The sequence below is a fragment of the Mya arenaria genome, chromosome 15 (assembly GCF_026914265.1).
Source record: "Mya arenaria isolate MELC-2E11 chromosome 15, ASM2691426v1".
Classification (NCBI taxonomy): Eukaryota; Metazoa; Mollusca; class Bivalvia; order Myida; family Myidae; genus Mya; species Mya arenaria.
The window spans coordinates 5,141,264-5,161,756 of NC_069136.1; the positions used below are offsets into that span (position 1 = coordinate 5,141,264).

The 20,493-nt window shown below is 40.3% G+C and overlaps 2 protein-coding genes across 5 annotated transcripts; one reads left to right on the forward strand and one right to left on the reverse strand.

The window, feature by feature from the left end:
* Positions 1-1,977: 1,977 nt before the first annotated feature.
* On the forward strand, positions 1,978-15,926 carry LOC128220220 (uncharacterized). 4 transcript variants are annotated; one of them, XM_052928517.1, is made up of 7 exons: positions 1,978-2,113; positions 5,886-6,071; positions 6,248-6,322; positions 7,396-7,575; positions 8,203-8,349; positions 14,192-14,310; positions 15,412-15,926. In XM_052928517.1, the coding sequence occupies exons 2-7, from the start codon at positions 6,026-6,028 to the stop codon at positions 15,595-15,597; spliced, it is 753 nt and encodes a 250-aa protein (XP_052784477.1). In that variant the 5' UTR covers positions 1,978-2,113; positions 5,886-6,025; the 3' UTR covers positions 15,598-15,926. The 4 variants fall into 4 exon arrangements, with proteins under 4 accessions (XP_052784477.1, XP_052784476.1, XP_052784475.1 ...); XM_052928516.1 differs by lacking the exon at positions 1,978-2,113 and adding an exon at positions 3,066-3,297 and having other exon boundaries at positions 14,192-14,344; XM_052928515.1 differs by lacking the exon at positions 1,978-2,113 and adding an exon at positions 3,071-3,297.
* A 1,909-nt stretch (positions 15,927-17,835) lies between these two features.
* LOC128218721 (monocarboxylate transporter 4-like) lies at positions 17,836-19,617 on the reverse strand. The gene has a single exon (XM_052926407.1). The coding sequence runs from the start codon at positions 19,439-19,441 to the stop codon at positions 18,158-18,160; it is 1,284 nt and encodes a 427-aa protein (XP_052782367.1). The 5' UTR covers positions 19,442-19,617; the 3' UTR covers positions 17,836-18,157.
* Between the last annotated feature and the right edge of the window lie 876 nt (positions 19,618-20,493).

The window sequence follows — 20,493 nt, forward strand, 5'->3', positions numbered from 1 at the left end:
GATGATGATGATGATGATGATGATGATGATGATGATGATGATGATGAAGATGATGATGATGATAAAAAAGGTGATTGGGTAAGGAGTATAGCGTCGACCTGTAGTGAACCTGAGAGCTTGATTTCAAAGTGTAACCACTTGACATGGTCGACCAGGACCCTCCGTATCCGGATATTGGTGGTTCTAGCTTTTGTGCTAGCGACTGATGAGGAAACGAAGCGACGTTTTTTGCTGATCACCTGGTTGTCTTGTCTGTCCTACCCATTCCCATTTCAGTATGCTTGCAGCATTTCTGTGTAATAGTTTCAAATTTAATGCGTCGGACCTTGCGACGTGTAAACAGCACAGAACATCACAGGCGGCATTTCTGTTTGATTACTCAGCAAAACGGCTAGCAGCTGTCTTGGACGAGTTATATCGAAATGCCACCACTTTATAATATTACAAAATGCAGCAGCGAACGAAACAAGGTAGTCGAGTCGCGAGGATGCCCTAGCGACGTTCAAGAACGCATTTCCCGATGAAGTTTATACGCTTGAGACACTAAATGATGACGGAGATAACAAAGCAGGGCAGAATTACAGAATTTCAGGGTTACCTTGCTTTGAGAAACCTATTGTAACAACAAGATATAAATCTATTGCATGCACTTAGTAAGGCTAAGGTCGTCAATCAGCTAATGAATAATAAGTGAAACGACCCAGATGTGTGGAGCGCTCTTTATGGAAAAGCTACAAATGTTTCCGCGGAATTGGCTATAATCCCGTCGGACCAAGAAGAGCTGTAGGCATATTCACCGCGCTAACCCTGATGTAGATATAGTTTCCGGCTATTGAAGGCTAACACTGTTCATTGTATTCATTGACAATTTTATACAGAAAATGGAGACCCGCATCTTAAGCAATGAAGACCGCTTCGCAGCACACTTTCTTTTGCTAAACCGATTGCCAGGGCTACACATATACATGTATGCCACAGATCTCCGGCATTTATTTGAAGCTTTCGGCAACAAAATTGCGAAATGGAGAATTCGGTGGAATATCGCGGAAAATGAACCGCCTCGGCTGCAAGATACGCTCGACAGACGAGCAAACGTTTGAAACCGTGTATTTAAAGCAATCTCTGAGTATTGTTGGCAATGCCACCGACGTCATGCGACGATCGTTTAATGCTATGAAGCCAATCAAGAACTATTTGCGGTCTACCATGAGCATAGACAGGATGTCACCGTTGGCACTACTGCATATTCACAAGGGCATCTACGTCGACTGTACGCCATTACTAATTTTATAAATACATTCGCTTCAGGGAAGTGCAGTAAGGTAAACTTTTTCTGAAGCGAATGAAGCCAGTTTTTGTTACAGAAAGTGTTAGATTTGTACGATTTCTATGCAGTTCCGTTTTTTTAGTCTAATGGTCGGTTATATACACATGCTATAAATATATTCTGAATACAGCACGAACATATTTCAATTATCTTGAATTATTTTTGTGAAAAATTTGAATTGCTTTAGAATATGTTTCAGCTCGGTTAAAACTGAAAAATTGTAAGATAAATTGTAACTATAAAATATGCCTCCAAATGCAGCTTCGAATGATATTAATCATTTTAATTTGTTATCTTTGTATCAAATCACAATATATTATAATAATATAATCACAATACAATTTATTATGTCAGGTTATAAAAGGATATATTAATAACTAAAACCGTTGAAAGAACAATGAACAGCTTATTGAGCTTCGTACGAAACATAAAAATGATAACAACATCGTAAGCTAAGGGTATTAAGTTAAACTACGTATAGTGATGACATATAGTTGATGATGTTTGAATAGATACCGTATGAACAATATACTCACTAAAAAGAAACCCATATATGTACAAGTCATACAATATGCAATTACGCTTTTGGCGTAAACAGTTTTACTACTTTTCACGGAACTACTACGTTATAAATAATTATGTGACTCATGTTTACTATTTTATACTTGATTGTGTACTAGTGATGAAACGATTATCGAGTACAATCGATTAATCGTCGCTGACATTGCTGTGTCGGCGACAATCGATAGTAGTTGTTCAAAATCGATGTCGCTATTGTAACTTCCGGTAAGTACGTATGTTTTGTTTTGTGATAAAAGTTGATTAAATGTTATTTTTTTCTTTCCGGTAACTTCTTGTTGAGTTCATTCTAACAAGGGATGTCACTCTATTACACAAATGCAGTGATTGTAAACACTTTTGCTTCAAAACTTACAAACCCTCCCAAAATAACAAATTGTTTTAATTGTTTATATGTTTCATAAAACCTTCTTCAATAACCTGTCTTTATGATGTAGTGGGTCCGGTCTTACTGGCAAATACCGGGAATCCCGGCTCGATGCATTCCGTTTTTTAAACCTTATTTGGTATCGTTTGTAATTACCTAATTTACTTTTTAGTGAAAATTTTATGAAAATAAGATGTTCTAATGAAATGTTCAATATAATAGGTTATTGAATGTTAAGCTGGTTCACAAATATTAAATATGCTCTTATTATTAGGGATAAAATGCTTAGATAACTTACTTGATGCGGTGTGCATCATTTTGCAATTGTGTGCTATTATTAAGTATGTGTTGTGTGTTGTTTTTTTCGTTCAGTTATTAAAGACAGAAAAAGGTTATGAAAACTGTTGCATAAAGCATGACTATAGCATCACACGTACTGATTCCAGATTTAACCATTTAAATGATCATGATGATACTGTGTATAAAGAATGTATTCCTTACTGATATTACGAACTTTCGATTATTGTCCGATAGTAAATCGAAATGCTTGGTCCGATTCGATTCGATTATCGATAGCAAATGGAGTCCGATTTTCAAACACTATTGTGTACCTCCACGGAGATTTCCCTTAGTCCAGAAATGGTCCGGTCTGGCCAGCGTTTATACCAAACCTTCCGATTGGGTTGAAGCGGTGGTTACCAATTTACATGTACGAACGAAGTGTATCCATCCCCAATTGTATTTATAGTATTAAACAATGTGAACTTAATTTGCAATACAAAATAACGCGTGAATAGGCGCGGCAAGATGCATTTAGCAAGAGTGAATACGCAGTATAGTTGATAACTTTAGAAGTGCACAACCGTGATATTTAAAGTTATACCTGTTTAATTTAACATTTTAAGGGCTTTACCTGTTCGATTCAAAGTGTTACATCTTGATATGAATGTTTTCAACAGGATAAATATTTTATTATCATTACTTTCATATTTTGTTATACGCACAAGATCCGAGGTAGTGACATGTAAGTAGAAAATCCATTTTACATAATCATATATACATGTATTATGTACTGTACATGTTAAGGTGATAATGTGCCTGTCTGGGGTTATAACTCGATGAAGTCCATATACACAGACGCTTCAGAGTCTTTGGCGATTTCTGTTTTTGGCGAGTCTACGGGTTAATGAATGTCCAATGTTAAAAAAGTTCCCTTAACGCACATGTTTGTGGCTTATCTCGATGAGTCATCATAAATAGTGTTGCCTAATATATAATGGTGATCGCACTTATTTGACCCTCTTACTCCGCTCATACAGAAAATAAAAACAGAGCAGGGTCGGTATTCATTAAAACATCTTAAGTCATTTCCTATCTGAAGTCATTTTCCTAGGTTAAGTATCTCACTGATCATATGATACAATAATTTCACAAATATCTGAAATACTTTAAGTGACAGTCTTATTCATATTCAATACATTCACATGTATAACACACATACTTTTTGAGTGATAAATCTTTAACTACTTACTCAATGATGCATTTATGGAAACTATTTATGACAAACAATAAGATTTTAACCGTATATTTATTAGATGAAAACGCAAAAATATTAAATGATTTGTGAGTGCTAAAAGATTTACTGTGATCTCTTATCGTCTCATAAGGTAGATATACCGTGTTTTCTGCACCTTTCATTCAAATTAAACTCAATATTCTTCATAAGAACCATTGTTTTCAACATATATTTATTCTTTTTGGTGTATTAAAACAATTGTATAAATTGAGATAAAAAAATACTTGGGAGTAAGAATGCATCTTTAATAGACATTGATTTTATTCAATATTTATACTTGTATTTTCAAAATAGTTATACTTTCTGTTTAATTTGCCGTTACAATGACAAAAATAGAAATCGACTTAAGTTACGAAATGACTTGAGATGTTTTATGAATACCAGCCAAGGCGTACCTCGGCTGTCGCAGGCAGATGTGCCCCCCCCCCCCCCCCCCTATTTTCTATACTGTAGATCGTCAAAATTGGACCTAAACTTATTTGGTGTTTGTTGGTGCATTCGTCAAAATCGTTCTACGATAAATCGATGGTCATTGGACCAAACATCAAATAGTGTTGGTAATATTACAAATATGTCTCAATCGAATTCTCAGACAGTCGCAAACGAACGAGGTTCATAGAGTGGGTAAAACTTGACGCTTACTGATCACAAGACCATACACGACTGACTCTCTTCAGTGCCCGACATGATTAAAACCAAAAACAAACGTCGAGAGATAAACACATTCATATTTTACTTAATCCAACCTCTTTGAGACACAGCAGACCTAAATATCTCGAATCATCTTAATCCCATTTTAACAGTATTAAGTTATGCTCAATATCTTTGTTTTGGTATAATTTGTCTAAATTTGTACTTTCTTAAAAGTTTTTAGACCTATCAAACTTATCAATATTTCTCTTTGATAATAACGATGAACTATTAGAACTAATTTAAAGTTTGGCTTGATGAAAATAACAAGCAATCGTTGGCTTATACATTCAATAACATTTTCGTTAATGCCTCTAGAAACAGGTTAAAAAAACTGATAGAAGCTTACACGTGTGGCCTCCGGGTAGGCGTATTTATATTGCAAGAAAAGTGATAAAACTTACTTACCAGGTGAAAATATCCTCCGAATACACCAAAATCTGTTCGAACACCGCCACTTTATTCTGCATCACACATTTCCCTCACTTAAAATTCGGAAAACAAAACACGTTGGACCCCCTGCTCTTATAACTTGAGAAAAACTGAATATTAATGAATATAATTTCACAAAAAGAAAGTAATTTTTCTGATCTAAAAATCAGTATGATAATATTTGTAATGTATGGTTATTTTCACAAAGAACTCCAGTGCCAAACATAATTCAGTAAAATCCACAACAATGACAGTGTACTGCACCAATAACTCGCCCATTTGTAGTAAAAGTATTCTTTTAAAAAATATAGAAAGAATATTCCTGATTGGCAAACAAAATTGTTATTTCTTTCTATTTTCTATTAAATCTTTAAAAGAAAACATTCTCCGTTTAAGCGAGTATTTTGGGGCGAAATATTTTCTATTTTGTTGAGTGGTAAAAGTCTATAGTTCCCCGCTGACACAAATATGGTGCTTTTTTAATATTGGCGATAAATAGCTATTTTTCTGAAAAAAAGAAGACTTTTTTTCTATTTTGAGACTTCAATTGAACTCAAAGTATTATTTATATGAAAAAGAATTATATTGGAATTGTTGATCAACAATTTTACAGGGTTGGCGAATAATTGGTACGGGCGAAAAAGTGGTCCCTTACCATTAATGTTTAAGCGTGTTTCGATTTCTGTCCTGTTATGTAATAATAATATTAGCTCAACTAAAACATGTTTATTATAACGTCCAGTTTGCCGACAAATACAAATACAAGGACGAATAAAATACATAATGCATGACCATTCTTGACAGAGATTCTAGACAACATGTATATAGGATCTCTGTCCATGGTTATGAAACAAATTAATACAGTAACAATACTTATCCTATATATATAAGTAGGGATCATAACTATTTTTAAGATCAATTGCGAAACAATTGCGGCGGATTAATACAAGTAGGGGGTGGACCGGGCACTGGAGTAGATGAGGGACTTATTCATTTCGAGTCAAATGACGGTGGAAGAATCGTTGAGCCAGGATGTTCGGTGACCATACAGCCGATGGAAAGTGAACAAAAGTGGAACCAAGTGTCGTTTAAAATCATGAGTAAGTAATCAAATCAGAACACTAGTAATATGTTGGTCAATTGATTGGCCACTCATGATTATTTCTTTTCGATTTTTACAGAACAGTTATGTAAAAAGTAAAAATAAACCGCTTGTCCCGCCCACAGTCTTTCAACGCTTTCATTTCATATAATTTGATGCTTTTGAATATTTCAGAGTATCAAAATTTCGACAAGTTATGTTTTACGTTTAAGGAGAAACATCCATCTGGAAGATTGGACAACATTTACGGTAAATAATCTATAACTTCACGTTTAACAAGATCGAACATTGATTTGTATAATTCGTTTTAAATGTTAGCAAAATGCTTGTTTCAATGATAAAACATTATAAAAGGTTCAAATCAGAGCCCCTGTTGTTATTTAATTCTCTAATCGTGACAGAAACTGCTTTATACCATGTTAGACTTGGATTTACACCAGTGTGTGTATACCACGTGATAAATTACGTCAAAAATGCTACGTCGCAACGCAAAACTTTGCTTAAAATGAAGACTTTAATCAAATATAACTTTTCTTTTACAACACCATTTTTAATAAAACAAAAAAGCAGTCTATGTCGCTTAAAGAGCCCCGCATTTGATTAATTGCCGAAATTTGAAAGGTGTTTAGTTTCGTCAAACACTTCGACAAACCTGTTTCCAAAATAATCTTTTGACAAGGCTCCGTCAGACGGCCGTATTGTGAAAAGGTTTGTCGAAGGGTTTGAAGAAACTAAACTCTCAATCAAACTCTGGTAAAAGTCCTTAAGCGGCGTAGACTGCGCTATGTTTCATTTAAAATGCTAAAGAAATGTTGAAGTTATCTTTGTTTAAAGTATTTTTTCAAATCAAAATATTGCATTCCGACGGACGGACCATTTATGACGTAATTTATCACGTGGTTTACACACACTGTACGTTATTTTGTCGAGCGAGTTGCCTCTTGGTGTTTGTTCATAAACATTCGTAAATTAAGCCAGTTTCAACAAAGATTTAAAACGTATCGTTGCCAACATAATAACTGTGTTTCCTTTTAACGAAATAAACTCATCCCTATATAGGACATGTTGCTGTTTCAGTGAGATACATTAAAAACTGATTTTGGCCAAATATCTTGCTCTAGAAATATTTTCAAAATAGTCTCACGAGAATCCGAAATATGATGTGACAGACTACTGTGAACCCATCAGCACGCCAGCTGTATTTTATTATTTGTATTTTAACCATGTACGTTTTGAAAAGGTACATATTGTTTTAATACTTAAAAAAGAAGCTAGACACGAGTGCTATAAATGCATTATTTATGACAATATTGTAATTACAGATGTCCCGGATTGTCATAGGAATGCTTTAACATTTGTCAATAAGACAGATGTCATCGACCGAGGGACCGGCCTGTTTTTGGAACTGAGCCGGACAATAAACGCTTCCCATCAAAGTTACGACCCCAGTGCCAAAATGCTTCTTTATTTTAACGTGTTCATAAACGGAGGTCTACAACAAGGTTTGGTGCTATCTTAAACTTGCACTCTCACAGATTAAAAGTTTTGACCTCTTTTTATATTTTGTCTTGAAACGAGCCAATTTATACAAAAAGGCATGGTAACCAGTGATATAAGACTGCTGACAAAAACAACTGATCGCAGATTTTATATTTCATTCAAAAATTGATGTTTTATGCATTTTTCTTAAACCGTTAGTAACGCTTTAGCCATAAAACATTAATTTTCGAACGGAAATATGAAAATCTGCGATCTGATTTTTTTTGTCAGAAGTTTTATAGCACTAGTTTGCAGATATTTACGCAAAAATTAGTTGATTCCAAGGCAAAAATTACAAAAAAATATATGTGAAAACGGTAAATCTGTGAGAGTGCAGCTTAAAGGGGTAAACGCGAAAACATTCTACCTGTTTCTAGTTCAATTTCTCTTTAATACATTTTGATTTCTTCCTGTGATTGCAAAAGTCAGTGACATTACCCATAATTTAAATGGTCATTCTACTCACATCCAAAATAGTATGTCCAAGCATTTGAATAGTGAATTGAATCATAACATGATCTTCATATAGAGATTAACGTTTTACATCGTTTGAAAAACAACCGTTGCTCAGATACAGGGATATTTTTCAGATAGCTGCGAGAAAAAACACGGTCACCATTGTTTAAATGGTCGCTGTATCCCCAGCACGATCAAATGTTCCAAGTATAATCCGTGCGGAGACGGATCGAGCTGCGATGAGAAGGAAGTCGCCACGGGCAACATTGCCGTCGGAATAGGTTTGCATACCGAATATATATTTTTTATATTTCCTGTTAAACTGCATGTTATTGCAGTACGGCCTTGACCTAAACTACATTTGTAGCCTCAGAACAATAGCAAGCCACACTAATGTGACTAACATTTCAATTTAAATAACTTTCGTAAAGCCCAATACCAACTAGACATTTCGTGTTCTTTTCTCTCAGTTTCTTTGATTTTTTATGCAGAGATAGATGTGCCGAGTTCTGTTAGGTTGCCCTTAGTCTAAAGTTGTGCCTTTCGCAACCACTGATCAGTTCCCCTATCCCTAAAGCACTAACCCTCTCATTGCATCCACTCATATGTTACCCTAGCCCTAAAGCACGCCCTCCTCATCGCATCCACTCATATGTTGCCCGTTCCCTAAAGCACGCCCTCCTCATCGCATCCACTCATATGTTGCCCTTGTCCTAAAGCACGCCCTCCTCATCGCATCCACTCATATGTTGCCCTTGCCCGAAAGCACACCCTCCTCATCGCATCCACTCATATGTTGCCCTTGTCCTAAAGCACGCCCTCCCCATCGCATCCACTCATATGTTGCCCTTGTCCTAAAGCACACCCTCCCCATCACATCCACTCATATGTTGCCCTTGTCCTAAAGCACGCCCTCCCCATCGCATCCACTCATATGTTGCCCTTGTCCTAAAGCACACCCTCCTCATCGCATCCACTCATATGTTCCCTTGCCCTAAAGCACGCCCTCTTCATCGCATCCACTCATATGTTGCCCTTGCCCTAAAGCACACCCTCCTCATCGCATCCACACATATGTTGCCCTTGCCCTAAAGCACACCCTCTTCATCGCATCCACTCATATGTTGCCCTTGCCCTAAAGCACACCCTCTTCATCGCATCCACTCATATGTTGCCCTTGGACTAAAGCACACCCTCTTCGTCGCATCCACTCATTGTTGCCCTTGCCCTAATGGACAACCTCTTCATCTCATCCACTCATATATTGCCCTAGCCTTAAAGCACACCCTCTTCATCGCATCCGCTCATGTGTTGCCCTTGTCCTAAAGCACACCCTCCTCATCGCATCCACTCATATGTTGCCCTTGCCCTAAAGCACGCCCTCTTCATCGCATCCACTCATATGTTGCCCTATCCCTAAAGCACACCTTCTTCATCGCATCCTCTCATATGTTGCGCTCTAGCCCTAAAGCACACCTTCTTCATCGCATCCACTCATATGTTGCCCTTTTCCTAAAGCACACCTTCTTCATCGCATCCACTCATATGTTGTCCTTACCCTAAAGCACACCCTCTTCATCGCATCCGCTCATATGTTGCCCTAGCACTAAAGCACACACTCTCATCGCATCCACTCATATGTTGCCCTTGTCCTAAAGCACGCCCTCCTCATCGCATCCACTCATATGTTGCCCGTTCCCTAAAGCACACCCTCTTCATCGCATCCACTCATATGTTGCCCTTGCCCTAAAGCACACCCTCCTCATCGCATCCACTCATATGTTGCCCTTGTCCTAAAGCACGCCCTCCCCATCGCATCCACTCATATGTTGCCCTTGTCCTAAAGCACACCCTCTTCATCGCATCCACTCATATGTTGCCCTTGCCCTAAAGCACACCCTCCTCATAGCATCCACTCATATGTTGCCCTTGCCCTAATGCACACCCTCTTCATCGCATCCACTCATATGTTGCCCTTGGACTAAAGCACACCCTCTTCGTCGCATCCACTCATTGTTGCCCTTGCCCTAATGGACAACCTCTTCATCTCATCCACTCATATATTGCCCTTGCCTTAAAGCACACCCTCTTCATCGCATCCGCTCATGTGTTGCCCTTGTCCTAAAGCACACCCTCCTCATCGCATCCACTCATATGTTGCCCTTGCCCTAAAGCACGCCCTCTTCATCGCATCCACTCATATGTTGCCCTTACCCTAAAGCACACCCTCTTCATCGCATCCGCTCATATGTTGCCCTAGCACTAAAGCACACACTCTCATCGCATCCACTCATATGTTGCCCTTGTCCTAAAGCACGCCCTCCTCATCGCATCCACTCATATGTTGCCCGTTCCCTAAAGCACACCCTCTTCATCGCATCCACTCATATGTTGCCCTTGCCCTAAAGCACACCCTCCTCATCGCATCCACTCATATGTTGCCCTTGTCCTAAAGCACGCCCTCCCCATCGCATCCACTCATATGTTGCCCTTGTCCTAAAGCACACGCTCTTCATCGCATCCACTCATATGTTGCCCTTGCCCTAAAGCACACCCTCCTCATAGCATCCACTCATATGTTGCCCTTGCCCTAATGCACACCCTCTTCATCGCATCCACTCATATGTTGCCCTTGCCCTAAAGCACACCCTCTTCATCGCATCCACTCATATGTTGCCCTTGCCCTAAAACACACCCTCTTCATCGCATCCACTCATATGTTGCCCTTGCCCTAAAACACCCCCTCTTCGTTGCATCCACTCATTTGTTGCCCTTGCCCTAAAGCACACCCTCTTCATCGCATCCACTCATATGTTGCCCTTGCCCTAAAGCACTAACCCTCCTCATCGCATCCACTCAAATGTTGCCCTTGGCCTAAAGCACGCCCTCCTCACCGCATCCACTCATATGTTGCCCTTGCCGTAAAGCACACCCTCCTCATCGCATCCACTCATATGTTGCCCTTGCCCTAAAGCACTAACCCTCTTCATCGCATCCACTCATGTTGCCCGTTCCCTAAAGCACACCCTCCTCATCGAATCCACTCATTTGTTGCCCTTGGCCTAAAGCACGCCCTCCTCATCGCATCCACTCATATGTTGCGGCCTTGCCCTAAAGCATTAACCCTCTTCATCGCATCCACTCATATGTTGCCCTTGCCCTAAAGCACGCCCTCCTCATCGCATCCACTCATATGTTGCCCTTGTCCTAAAGCACACCCTCTTCATCTTATCCACTTATATGTTGCCCTTGTCCTTAAGCACACACTCTCATCGCATCCACTCATATGTTGCCCTTGCCCTAAAGCACACCCTCTTCATCGCATCCACGCATATGTTGCGGCCTTGCCCTAAAGCATTAACCCTCTTCATCGCATCCACTCATATGTTGCCCTCGCTCTAAAGCACGCCCTCCTCATCGCATCCACTCATATGTTGCCCGTTCCCTAAAGCACTAACCCTCTTCATCGCATCCACTCATATGTTGCGGCCTTGCCCTAAAGCACTAACCCTCTTCATCGCATCCACTCATATATTGCGGCTTTGCCCTAAAGCACTAACCTTCTTCATCGCATCCACTCATATGTTACCCTTGTCCTAAAGCACGCCCTCCTCATCGCATCCGCTCATATGTTGCCATTGGCCTAAAGCACGCCCATTTCATCGCATCCACTCATATGTTTCCATTGGCCTAAAGCACGCCCTCCTCATCGCATCCGCTCATATGTTGCCATTGGCCTAAAGCACGCCCTCCTCATCGCATCCGCTCATATGTTGCCATTGGCCTAAAGCACGCCCTCCTCATCGCATCCGCTCATATGTTGCCATTGGCCTAAAGCACGCCCTCTTCATCGCATCCACTCATATGTTGCCCGTTCCCTAAAGCACGCCCTCCTCATCGCATCCACTCATATGTTGCCCTTGTCCTAAAGCACACCTTCTTCGTCGCATCCACTCATTTGTTGCCCTTGCCCTAATGGACAACCTCTTCATCGCATCCACTCATATGTTGCCCTTGTCCTAAAGCACACCTTCCTCATCGCATCCACTCATATGTTGCCCTTGCCCTAAAGCACACCCTCTTCATCGCATCCACTCATATGTTGCCCTTATCCTAAAGCACGCCCTCCTCTTCGCATCCACTCATATGTTGCCCTTGCTCTAAAGCACACCCTCCTCATCGCATCCACTCATATGTTGCCATTGGCCTAAAGCACGCCCTCCTCATCGCATCCACTCATATGTTGCCCTTGCCCTAAAGCACACCCTCCTCATCGCATCCACTCATATGTTGCCCTTGCCCTAAAGCACGCCCTCTTCATCGCATCCACTCATATGTTGCCCTATCCCTAAAGCACGCCCTCCTCATCGCATCCACTCATATGTTGCCCTATCCCTAAAGCACGCCCTCCTCATCGCATCCACTCATATGTTGCCCGTTCCCTAAAGCACGCCCTTCTCATCGCATCCACTCATATGATGCCCGTTTCTTAAAGCACGCCCTCCTCATCTCATCCACTCATATGATGCCCGTTCCCTAAAGCACACCCTCCCCATCGCATTCACTCATATGTTGCCCTTGTTCTAAAGCACGCCCTCCTCATCGCATCCACTCATATGTTGCCCTTGTCCTAAAGCACACCTTCCTCATCGCATCCACTCATATGTTGCCCTTGCCCTAAAGCACACCCTCTTCATCGCATCCACTCATATGTTGCCCTTGCCCTAAAGCACGCCCTCCTCATCACATCCACTCATATGTTGCCCTTGTTCTAAAGCACACCCTCCTCATCGCATCCACTCATATGTTGCCCTTGTTCTAAAGCACACCCTCCTCATCGCATCCACTCATATGTTGCCCGTTCCCTAAAACACGCCCTCCTCATCACATCCACTGATCAGTTCCCCATATCCCTAAAGCACGCCCTCCTTATCGCATCCACTCATATGTTGCCCTTGTCCTAAAGCACGCCCTCCTCATCGCATCCACTCATATGTTGCCCGTTCCCTAAAGCACACCCTCCCTATCGCATCCATTCATATGTTGCCCTTGTCCTAAAGCACACCCTCCTCATCGCATCCACTCATATGTTGTCATTGGCCTAAAGCATGCCCTCCTCATCGCATCCACTCATATGTTGCCCGTTCCCAAAAGCACACCCGCCTCATCGCATCCACTTATATGTTGCCCTTGTCCTAAAGCACACCCTCCCTATCGCATCCACTCATATGTTGCCCTTGTCCTAAAGCACACCCTCCTCATCGCATCCACTCATATGTTGCCCTATCCCTAAAGCACATCCTCTTCATCGCATCCACTCATATGTTGCCATTGGCCTAAAGCACGCCCTCCTCATCGCATCCACTCATATGATGCCCGTTCCCTAAAGCACGCCCTCCCCATCGCATCCACTCATATGATGCCCGTTCCCTAAAGCACGCCCTCCTCATCGCATCCACTCATATGATGCCCGTTCCCTAAAGCATACCCTCCTCATCGGATCCACTCATATGATGCCCGTTCCCTAAAGCACGCCCTCCTCATCGGATCCACTCGTATGATGCCCGTTCCCTAAAGCACGCCCTCCTCATCGCATCCACTCGTATGATGCCCGTTCCCTAAAGCACGCCCTCCTCATCGCATCCATTCGTATGATGCCCGTTTCCTAAAGCACGCCCTCCTCATCGCATCCACTCATATGATGCCCGTTCCCTTAAGCACGCCCTCCTCATCGCATCCACTCATATGATGCCCGTTCCCTAAAGCACGCCCTCCTCATCGCATCCACTCATATGATGCCCGTTCCCTAAAGCACGCCCTCCTCATCGCATCCACTCATATGATGCCCGTTCCATAAAGCACGCCCTCCTCATCGCATCCACTCATATGATGCCCGTTCCATAAAGCATACCCTCTTCGTCGCATCCACTCATATGATGCCCGTTCCCTAAAGCATACCCTCTTCGTCGCATCAAATCATCTGTTGTCCTTTAAAATGCCATAACTTATAAGTGACTCTCGTGTGTTGCACTTGTCATAAAGCAAACTCCAAAGTTTTGATTTCGCAAACAATCATACACACGTATATACAAACTAAAGATCAGCTGTACTCTTATTTAACAGGCATAGCGGCAGGGGCAGGTTGCATCATCATCCTCTGTCTGTGCGTCAACGAAGGCTGCAAGCGGTATAGGAACTGGATGATTCCCGGAGATTTTGACAACCAAACTAACATACAATCAGTACAGACTGGTCGTTCCTTTATCTTATTTATTGGTTTGTGTATTAGAGTTTGCTAAGATCTGTCCGCGCCCATTGACTGCATTATGGCTTGACCCCGCCGTTACGACATCACGATTTAAGTTATGTTAAAATGCCATAACTTATAAGTGACATGAGGTAGAAGTGACTGCAATTCCGAGTCAAATCCAGATATAAGAAGACTTGAAGAAACAAAGAAAGATACAAGAAATCCGGGTGCGATTCCATAGCTCATTGCGAAGAGACCTTTTAGTTCTTTCACGTTCTAGGTGAATATAGCGCCGACACACAGGGTATAACGTTCCTTGGTTTAACCAGTACTAAGTACACCATTTCCGAGTACAACCCTTTAGAATACAACCTACATAGACCGTCAATGAAAATGCAGATAGGCAATGATTAAGCCTAGTACTTAATCATTAAAGATGCACTCTTAATCATAAATAAGATTTACCACAATTATAAAGATTCTTTTAATTCACTGAAAAGGATGAATTAATATCAAAAACAATTGTTCTTATGAAGGAAACCGTGCTTAATTTGAAAGAAAGGTGCCGGAAACACGGTATTTCTACCGTGTCTATGAGACAATTGTTGATCACAAAAAATCGACACAAACAGATTTATTTTATATAGAATAAGAAGGAATAAATTCGGAACCGGAAAAAAAGTCGACATAACCGGAAAGTCGACTTATCCGACGTCGACATAGAGAGGTCCGACTGTACATGATTGTGTTTGTATTGATTTTAAATACGAGTGTCACTTTAAGAATTTCAACTTTGGCGGGTGTTTAAAGGCCCGCCCACTTCCATTCATCCGATACACAATCCCTGCGTAAGTTTTTGCGATGACAATGTGTCAGCTAATGAGTTTGTATTCTAAGTCAGTTAGATGACCTGAATTCAAATCAACGCCCACTCCGCCCATTCTTAATCATTTAGATTTTAATTCATGTCATCTAACTATTACGAAGACATGTTACTTTTATTCTCCTTAAATAATTGTTTAGCTTGTTATATTATAATTAAAATTGACAGAAGAATGCGAAACTTGTGTAAGTTGACTTATTGTTCTTACAGGAAGACACATTTTCATCTGAACGGGTTCCTTTGAGCGACCAAATAGACGGAAACGCTGTCCCAGCAACACCAACAGCTCCGCCCGCCAATGACTCTTATAGCCCAACAACAAATTGTCCCTCCGCTCCACCTCCGGCGTATGCATTTGTTGTGGAACATAATGATATGTTTGCCATTAAGAAGTGAAAATGAATACCTGTACGCATATAAATGGTTATGAGTGACCAACGGTCGTCAGGGGTGCTCACGTGATCGCAAAACCGGAAGCAGCAGCAAACAAACTAGTTTTCACTTTCTCCAACCAAGGGATATTATACTGTTAAGACGCACAATGATATATCAGGCGTTAAGAAGTAGAAATGCGGTAAAAAGCATGAACTTTTAAACTGCATTATAGTTTTTCGTTCATTCGTATTTATTGTTGAGGTGCTTTGTGTACTTGTGAATGCGCTAATTTATATTCGATTGACACGACATGTACATCAAATTGCATGTTGAATAAAATGTAAAAACAATATTGTACTTTTTTCCTCACAGTCGTTTAAACATTTTAAAAATCAACTTTAAAGTATCACCATATTCTTTAACACGTCTATAAATTCAATGGCTAATAAAACTCGGTGCCGATGGCCGAGGGATTGTGGATCACACAGGCTCGGGTTTGATCCCCACTGGAACTTTCGTCGATGATAATAATCACAGGCTTCATCCTGGAATAGGAAATGGTCTTTAATCATTCGGAACTCCTCGGCCATTTTTATATAGAAAACAACCTCGGATGTATTTGGACGGATTACATACTCAAAATGTGGTACGTTTACTTTAACTGATGTACCGGCATACATCCGAGGTTGTTTTCAATTAAAATGGCCGAGGAGCTCCGAATGGGTCTCTAATCTCATTTAAGTTTTAACTGGAATATGTTCGTCGCTCTTCAAACGTGTGTTGCTTGATCATCACTGCGACGCAAACTAAGAACGGTATTTATGGCCGAGTGGTTTAGCCTATCGGAGTCTAGGTCGGGGAGTCGTGGGTTGCATCCTCACTCACATCTTCGTCGATGATCCTTAATGGTTATCACTTTGAAAATTGGAAATGGTTCTTAATCACATGTAAAGTACAGTATTTAGCAGATTTATCAAAACTTGCATGAACATAATTGTATTCCTCGCTTTAAAAGCTTATGCTGCTTGTTCCTCCTAATAAAAGAAGGAGCTAACCGGAAAATAAAACCGAAACATGCAATGCGCGACACCCAGCTTCATATCTAATATAAAACAAAGTGTCTGGTAGATTGTGGATAGAACTAAATCATTAATGTGGGCATCATACAAATAGATTGCAAAAATCACCTTTTTTAACATGGTCGCTAACGGGAAAAAATGCCATCACCGATTTTCGTATTTTTCAAGACTTTCCACCACTTGGATTCCTTAGGACTTTTTATATGATATTCGGGACATATATAGGTGAATAAACCAGTTGAAAGAAATTCTGTTGCAATTAGTGTGAGGTCATGTCATATAATGACTGTACTATAAACATAACTCTTCCCCTCCTTTACTTTCCCGTGACCGACATGTGTGCGTCATTTAAAGCAACAAGAACGTCTAAACATGACGATTCTGTGAAATAGTACAGACTGAAGCGTTAATTGTCGCAAACATGTATAAAACAGTATCTTGACAAAATATAATATGTATCATAATATAATATATTAACACGTAGGTGGTCATAATGGTATATGGTGGAATTAACATAAAATAAGGGACAAATCTACAAAAAATATGAAAAGAATATCAGTATACAAGTTATTGAAAAACATGTGCGGTTAATCTGACGACAGAAATATCAGTATGGTGTAACCTAGTAGATGACGTGTCTGACTGTTCCTATGCAAAACGTTAACCATTTTTATCTCTAAGTAAAACTCAAGTTTAAGGTAATAAGATACCCGGATAATTTGCTGAGGAACAGGTCCTAACACTTTGTTGTTCATGAGACCAGTATCAAAATATTATTTTTGAGGAATAAATCTTAAAGCTGCACTCTTTTTTTTATACTTTTTTTTTGTCTTTGAACGAGCCAATTTTTACGAAAATCCATGGAAAGCAGTGATATAAGACTGCTGACCGAAAATTGAAACGCATATTTTTATATCTTAGTTAAAAAAATATGTTTTATGTATTTTTCTTAAACTGTTAGGTTACGCCATAAACGTTCGTCTTTGAACGGAAATATGCAAATCTGCGACCTGATTTTTTTGTCAGCAATCTTTTATCATTGGTTTGCAGATATTTACTCAAAAATATGCTCTTTCAAAGACAAAAAAAGACAATCTGTGAGAGTGCAGCTTTAAAAGCGCTTGTTTTTGTGATGAAAAACACCAAGAAGATAAAATATCCGTTTAACTTTTATAATTTATTTATTAATATGGTGCAAAACAATTATTGCATTCTTTTAAATACCAAAACATATAAGACATCCTAAATCATGCTTAAGATGAGTTTTTACATATCATGTAGTTTTATTTTGCTGGCCTAACGAAACATTTTTACACAACTTACTCGAAACCTTTCTATACTTGACTATGCTTTGTTATTCAGGAAACCTGTTTGTTTATAGTTTATTTATACTTCAGAAACAAAGAGGACACATTTTCCAGTGCCCCTGTATTAGACCAAATTATTTCAGATGCATATATTAAACACGTTTCATTACAATTAGATGTCCATATGCACACACGCTACCGGAGAAGACATTTCACAAACACTAGAAAGAAACCGCAGATGACGGCCACGCCTGTGGCGATGTAGAACGCGAGATCATATCCGCCAGTGAGGTCCGCGATTTCTCCCCCGAGGTAGCCGCTAATGATCTGCCCAATCCCACTCAGAAGGTTGCATACTGCTACGGCCCTGGGAAAGCGGTCTAGCCCCCGCAACTCCAGAAGCATCCCGGGCTGTAGGCTCCACAAGCAGCCGATAGCGATGCCGCGGAACACGCTCCCGCCGATCATCTCGTAGTAACCAGTGAAATATATTACGAGAAAGTGACCAAGCCCGAAAAATTCGAATGCAACCGCCATAGGTAGTGCGGCACTAATTGTTGGGAAGAGTTTCATGAACATGGTACCAACAAATCGTCCACAGAGGCCGAACACTCCAAGAAGCGATGATAGGTCCGTTCCTGCCTGACGCCCATAGCCCCGAAGTACAGTAAGATCAACAATAAACCACATTTCAACGGCACCAGTGCCCGGATATAGCGTACACGCTATAACAAATAAGATAAACGCAATATCTTTCTTTGAGCTACATGTGCAGACTTTAACACCGGCGTTCTGTGTATTTAAATCTGTTTTAGTGTAGTATTTCCGAGAAAAATGAAGAATGAGTCCGCACGGGAGAGCGTTCAGCATGAGGCCGCTGGCAATCAGACACGCACTCTGCCAGCTGTAGCTGCTTATAACGGATTCCGCTATCTGAGGAAGCACCGTCTGCCCAACAGCCGTCGCCATCGTGAGCGCTCCGAGAGCTGAGCGTCTGTGTGTCTTGAAAGTCCATCCGACCGCGACAAACGCACAGAGATAGTTATTACTCATGGCCATCCCGCATATCAATCCAATGAACACAATCACCATGTTAATATTCACAGAAGCCACAGTAATTATGAGCGATAGAGCTCCCCCAACTGACGCCATCATCGTTGGGACGCCGACGCCAAACCGCGCAACGCTAAATGAGAACGCGATACCACCGATGTTTATCATCCCCTGGTACACGCTCTGCACGAGCGCCGCGAGCGAGCGCTGAGTGTCGAAATATCGGACGAGCTCAACGTACACGACTCCAAGAAACTGCGTAAAGCCAAGGGACATGAGATGCATGTACATGCAAGCGATGAGAACCGCTGCTTGACGTCCCCTGGTGAGAGGGTATGTGCGTTCTTTCTTTGGAATAATATGCGTCTCTTCATCATGTTCCCCCTTATTAACTTTGTTCTTGAATATTTCTCCACTAAGTTCCATTTCGTAAGGTCCGTTATAACGGCTTAGAATGTCAGAGTTCGATTATCAACGTTATAATCTGGTAAATTTAACACAGACATCCAACAGTTTCATTATGTATCGTTTTCCCGATAAACGTCGATAAGAATACGAGGAATTTATTAAACGGAATTGATGTAAGGCGGTTTGACCTGAAATCATATGACTATAACGCAATAAAGATACCTATACACTGGTACATAAGCAAGCAAAATGATGTAGACATGAGTATGAATATTAATACATTGTTTTTCTTTAATACATACTTAAGCCTAACGACTGATTAAAATAAAGTGACCGTGACTTGAAAGTCGCAAAAATGATGAAATAGACTTAAACAAACATGCTTTGAACAATTTAATAACTCGTCTAAGAGTAACATGAACTTTTTCTTTTTTTTAAGTTTGATGTAAAAGTTTGAAAGTTTCTCAATGTATCTATCAAAACACTGCCGTTTTGCTCTACTATATTTTAATATTATTAACCATAACTTTTCAGTTACAATTGGTATATTGGACCTAAATGCTGTACCACGTGCAAAAAATGAATATTCTTATTTGAGCTGTTATCTTAGCTTGATTAATAGATATATATAGAGAGAATTTTACGGTGACAAAGCATTGACATACGTGTTATTTTTTATTTCGTTAAAACGACTACTTGTTAAATCTACTTAAAACGATTTAGTTTCTCGTTTGAACGACTTAAATATCTCGTAAAAACGACATAAATGGCCAATCAGAATAGCTTTATAACCGCACATAAACATTGATGAATAACGGCTGATTTAAGTAATTTTCGATTTTGAATGTTTGATTCTCATTGGCCAATATATCGTTTTAACGATACACGTAAGACATTTTAACGAGTTTTTTTTATCATTTTAACGATGTCTTTACGTTGTACGTTTTAACGTTTGTTAATACATATGTTACTTTATATAGTAACACATTTGTACAGGGATTTCGCGATTATTTGCATGACTCAGCGATTATCAGTTTTGCGGCCCGGGCCGATTATCGATTATCATTTTG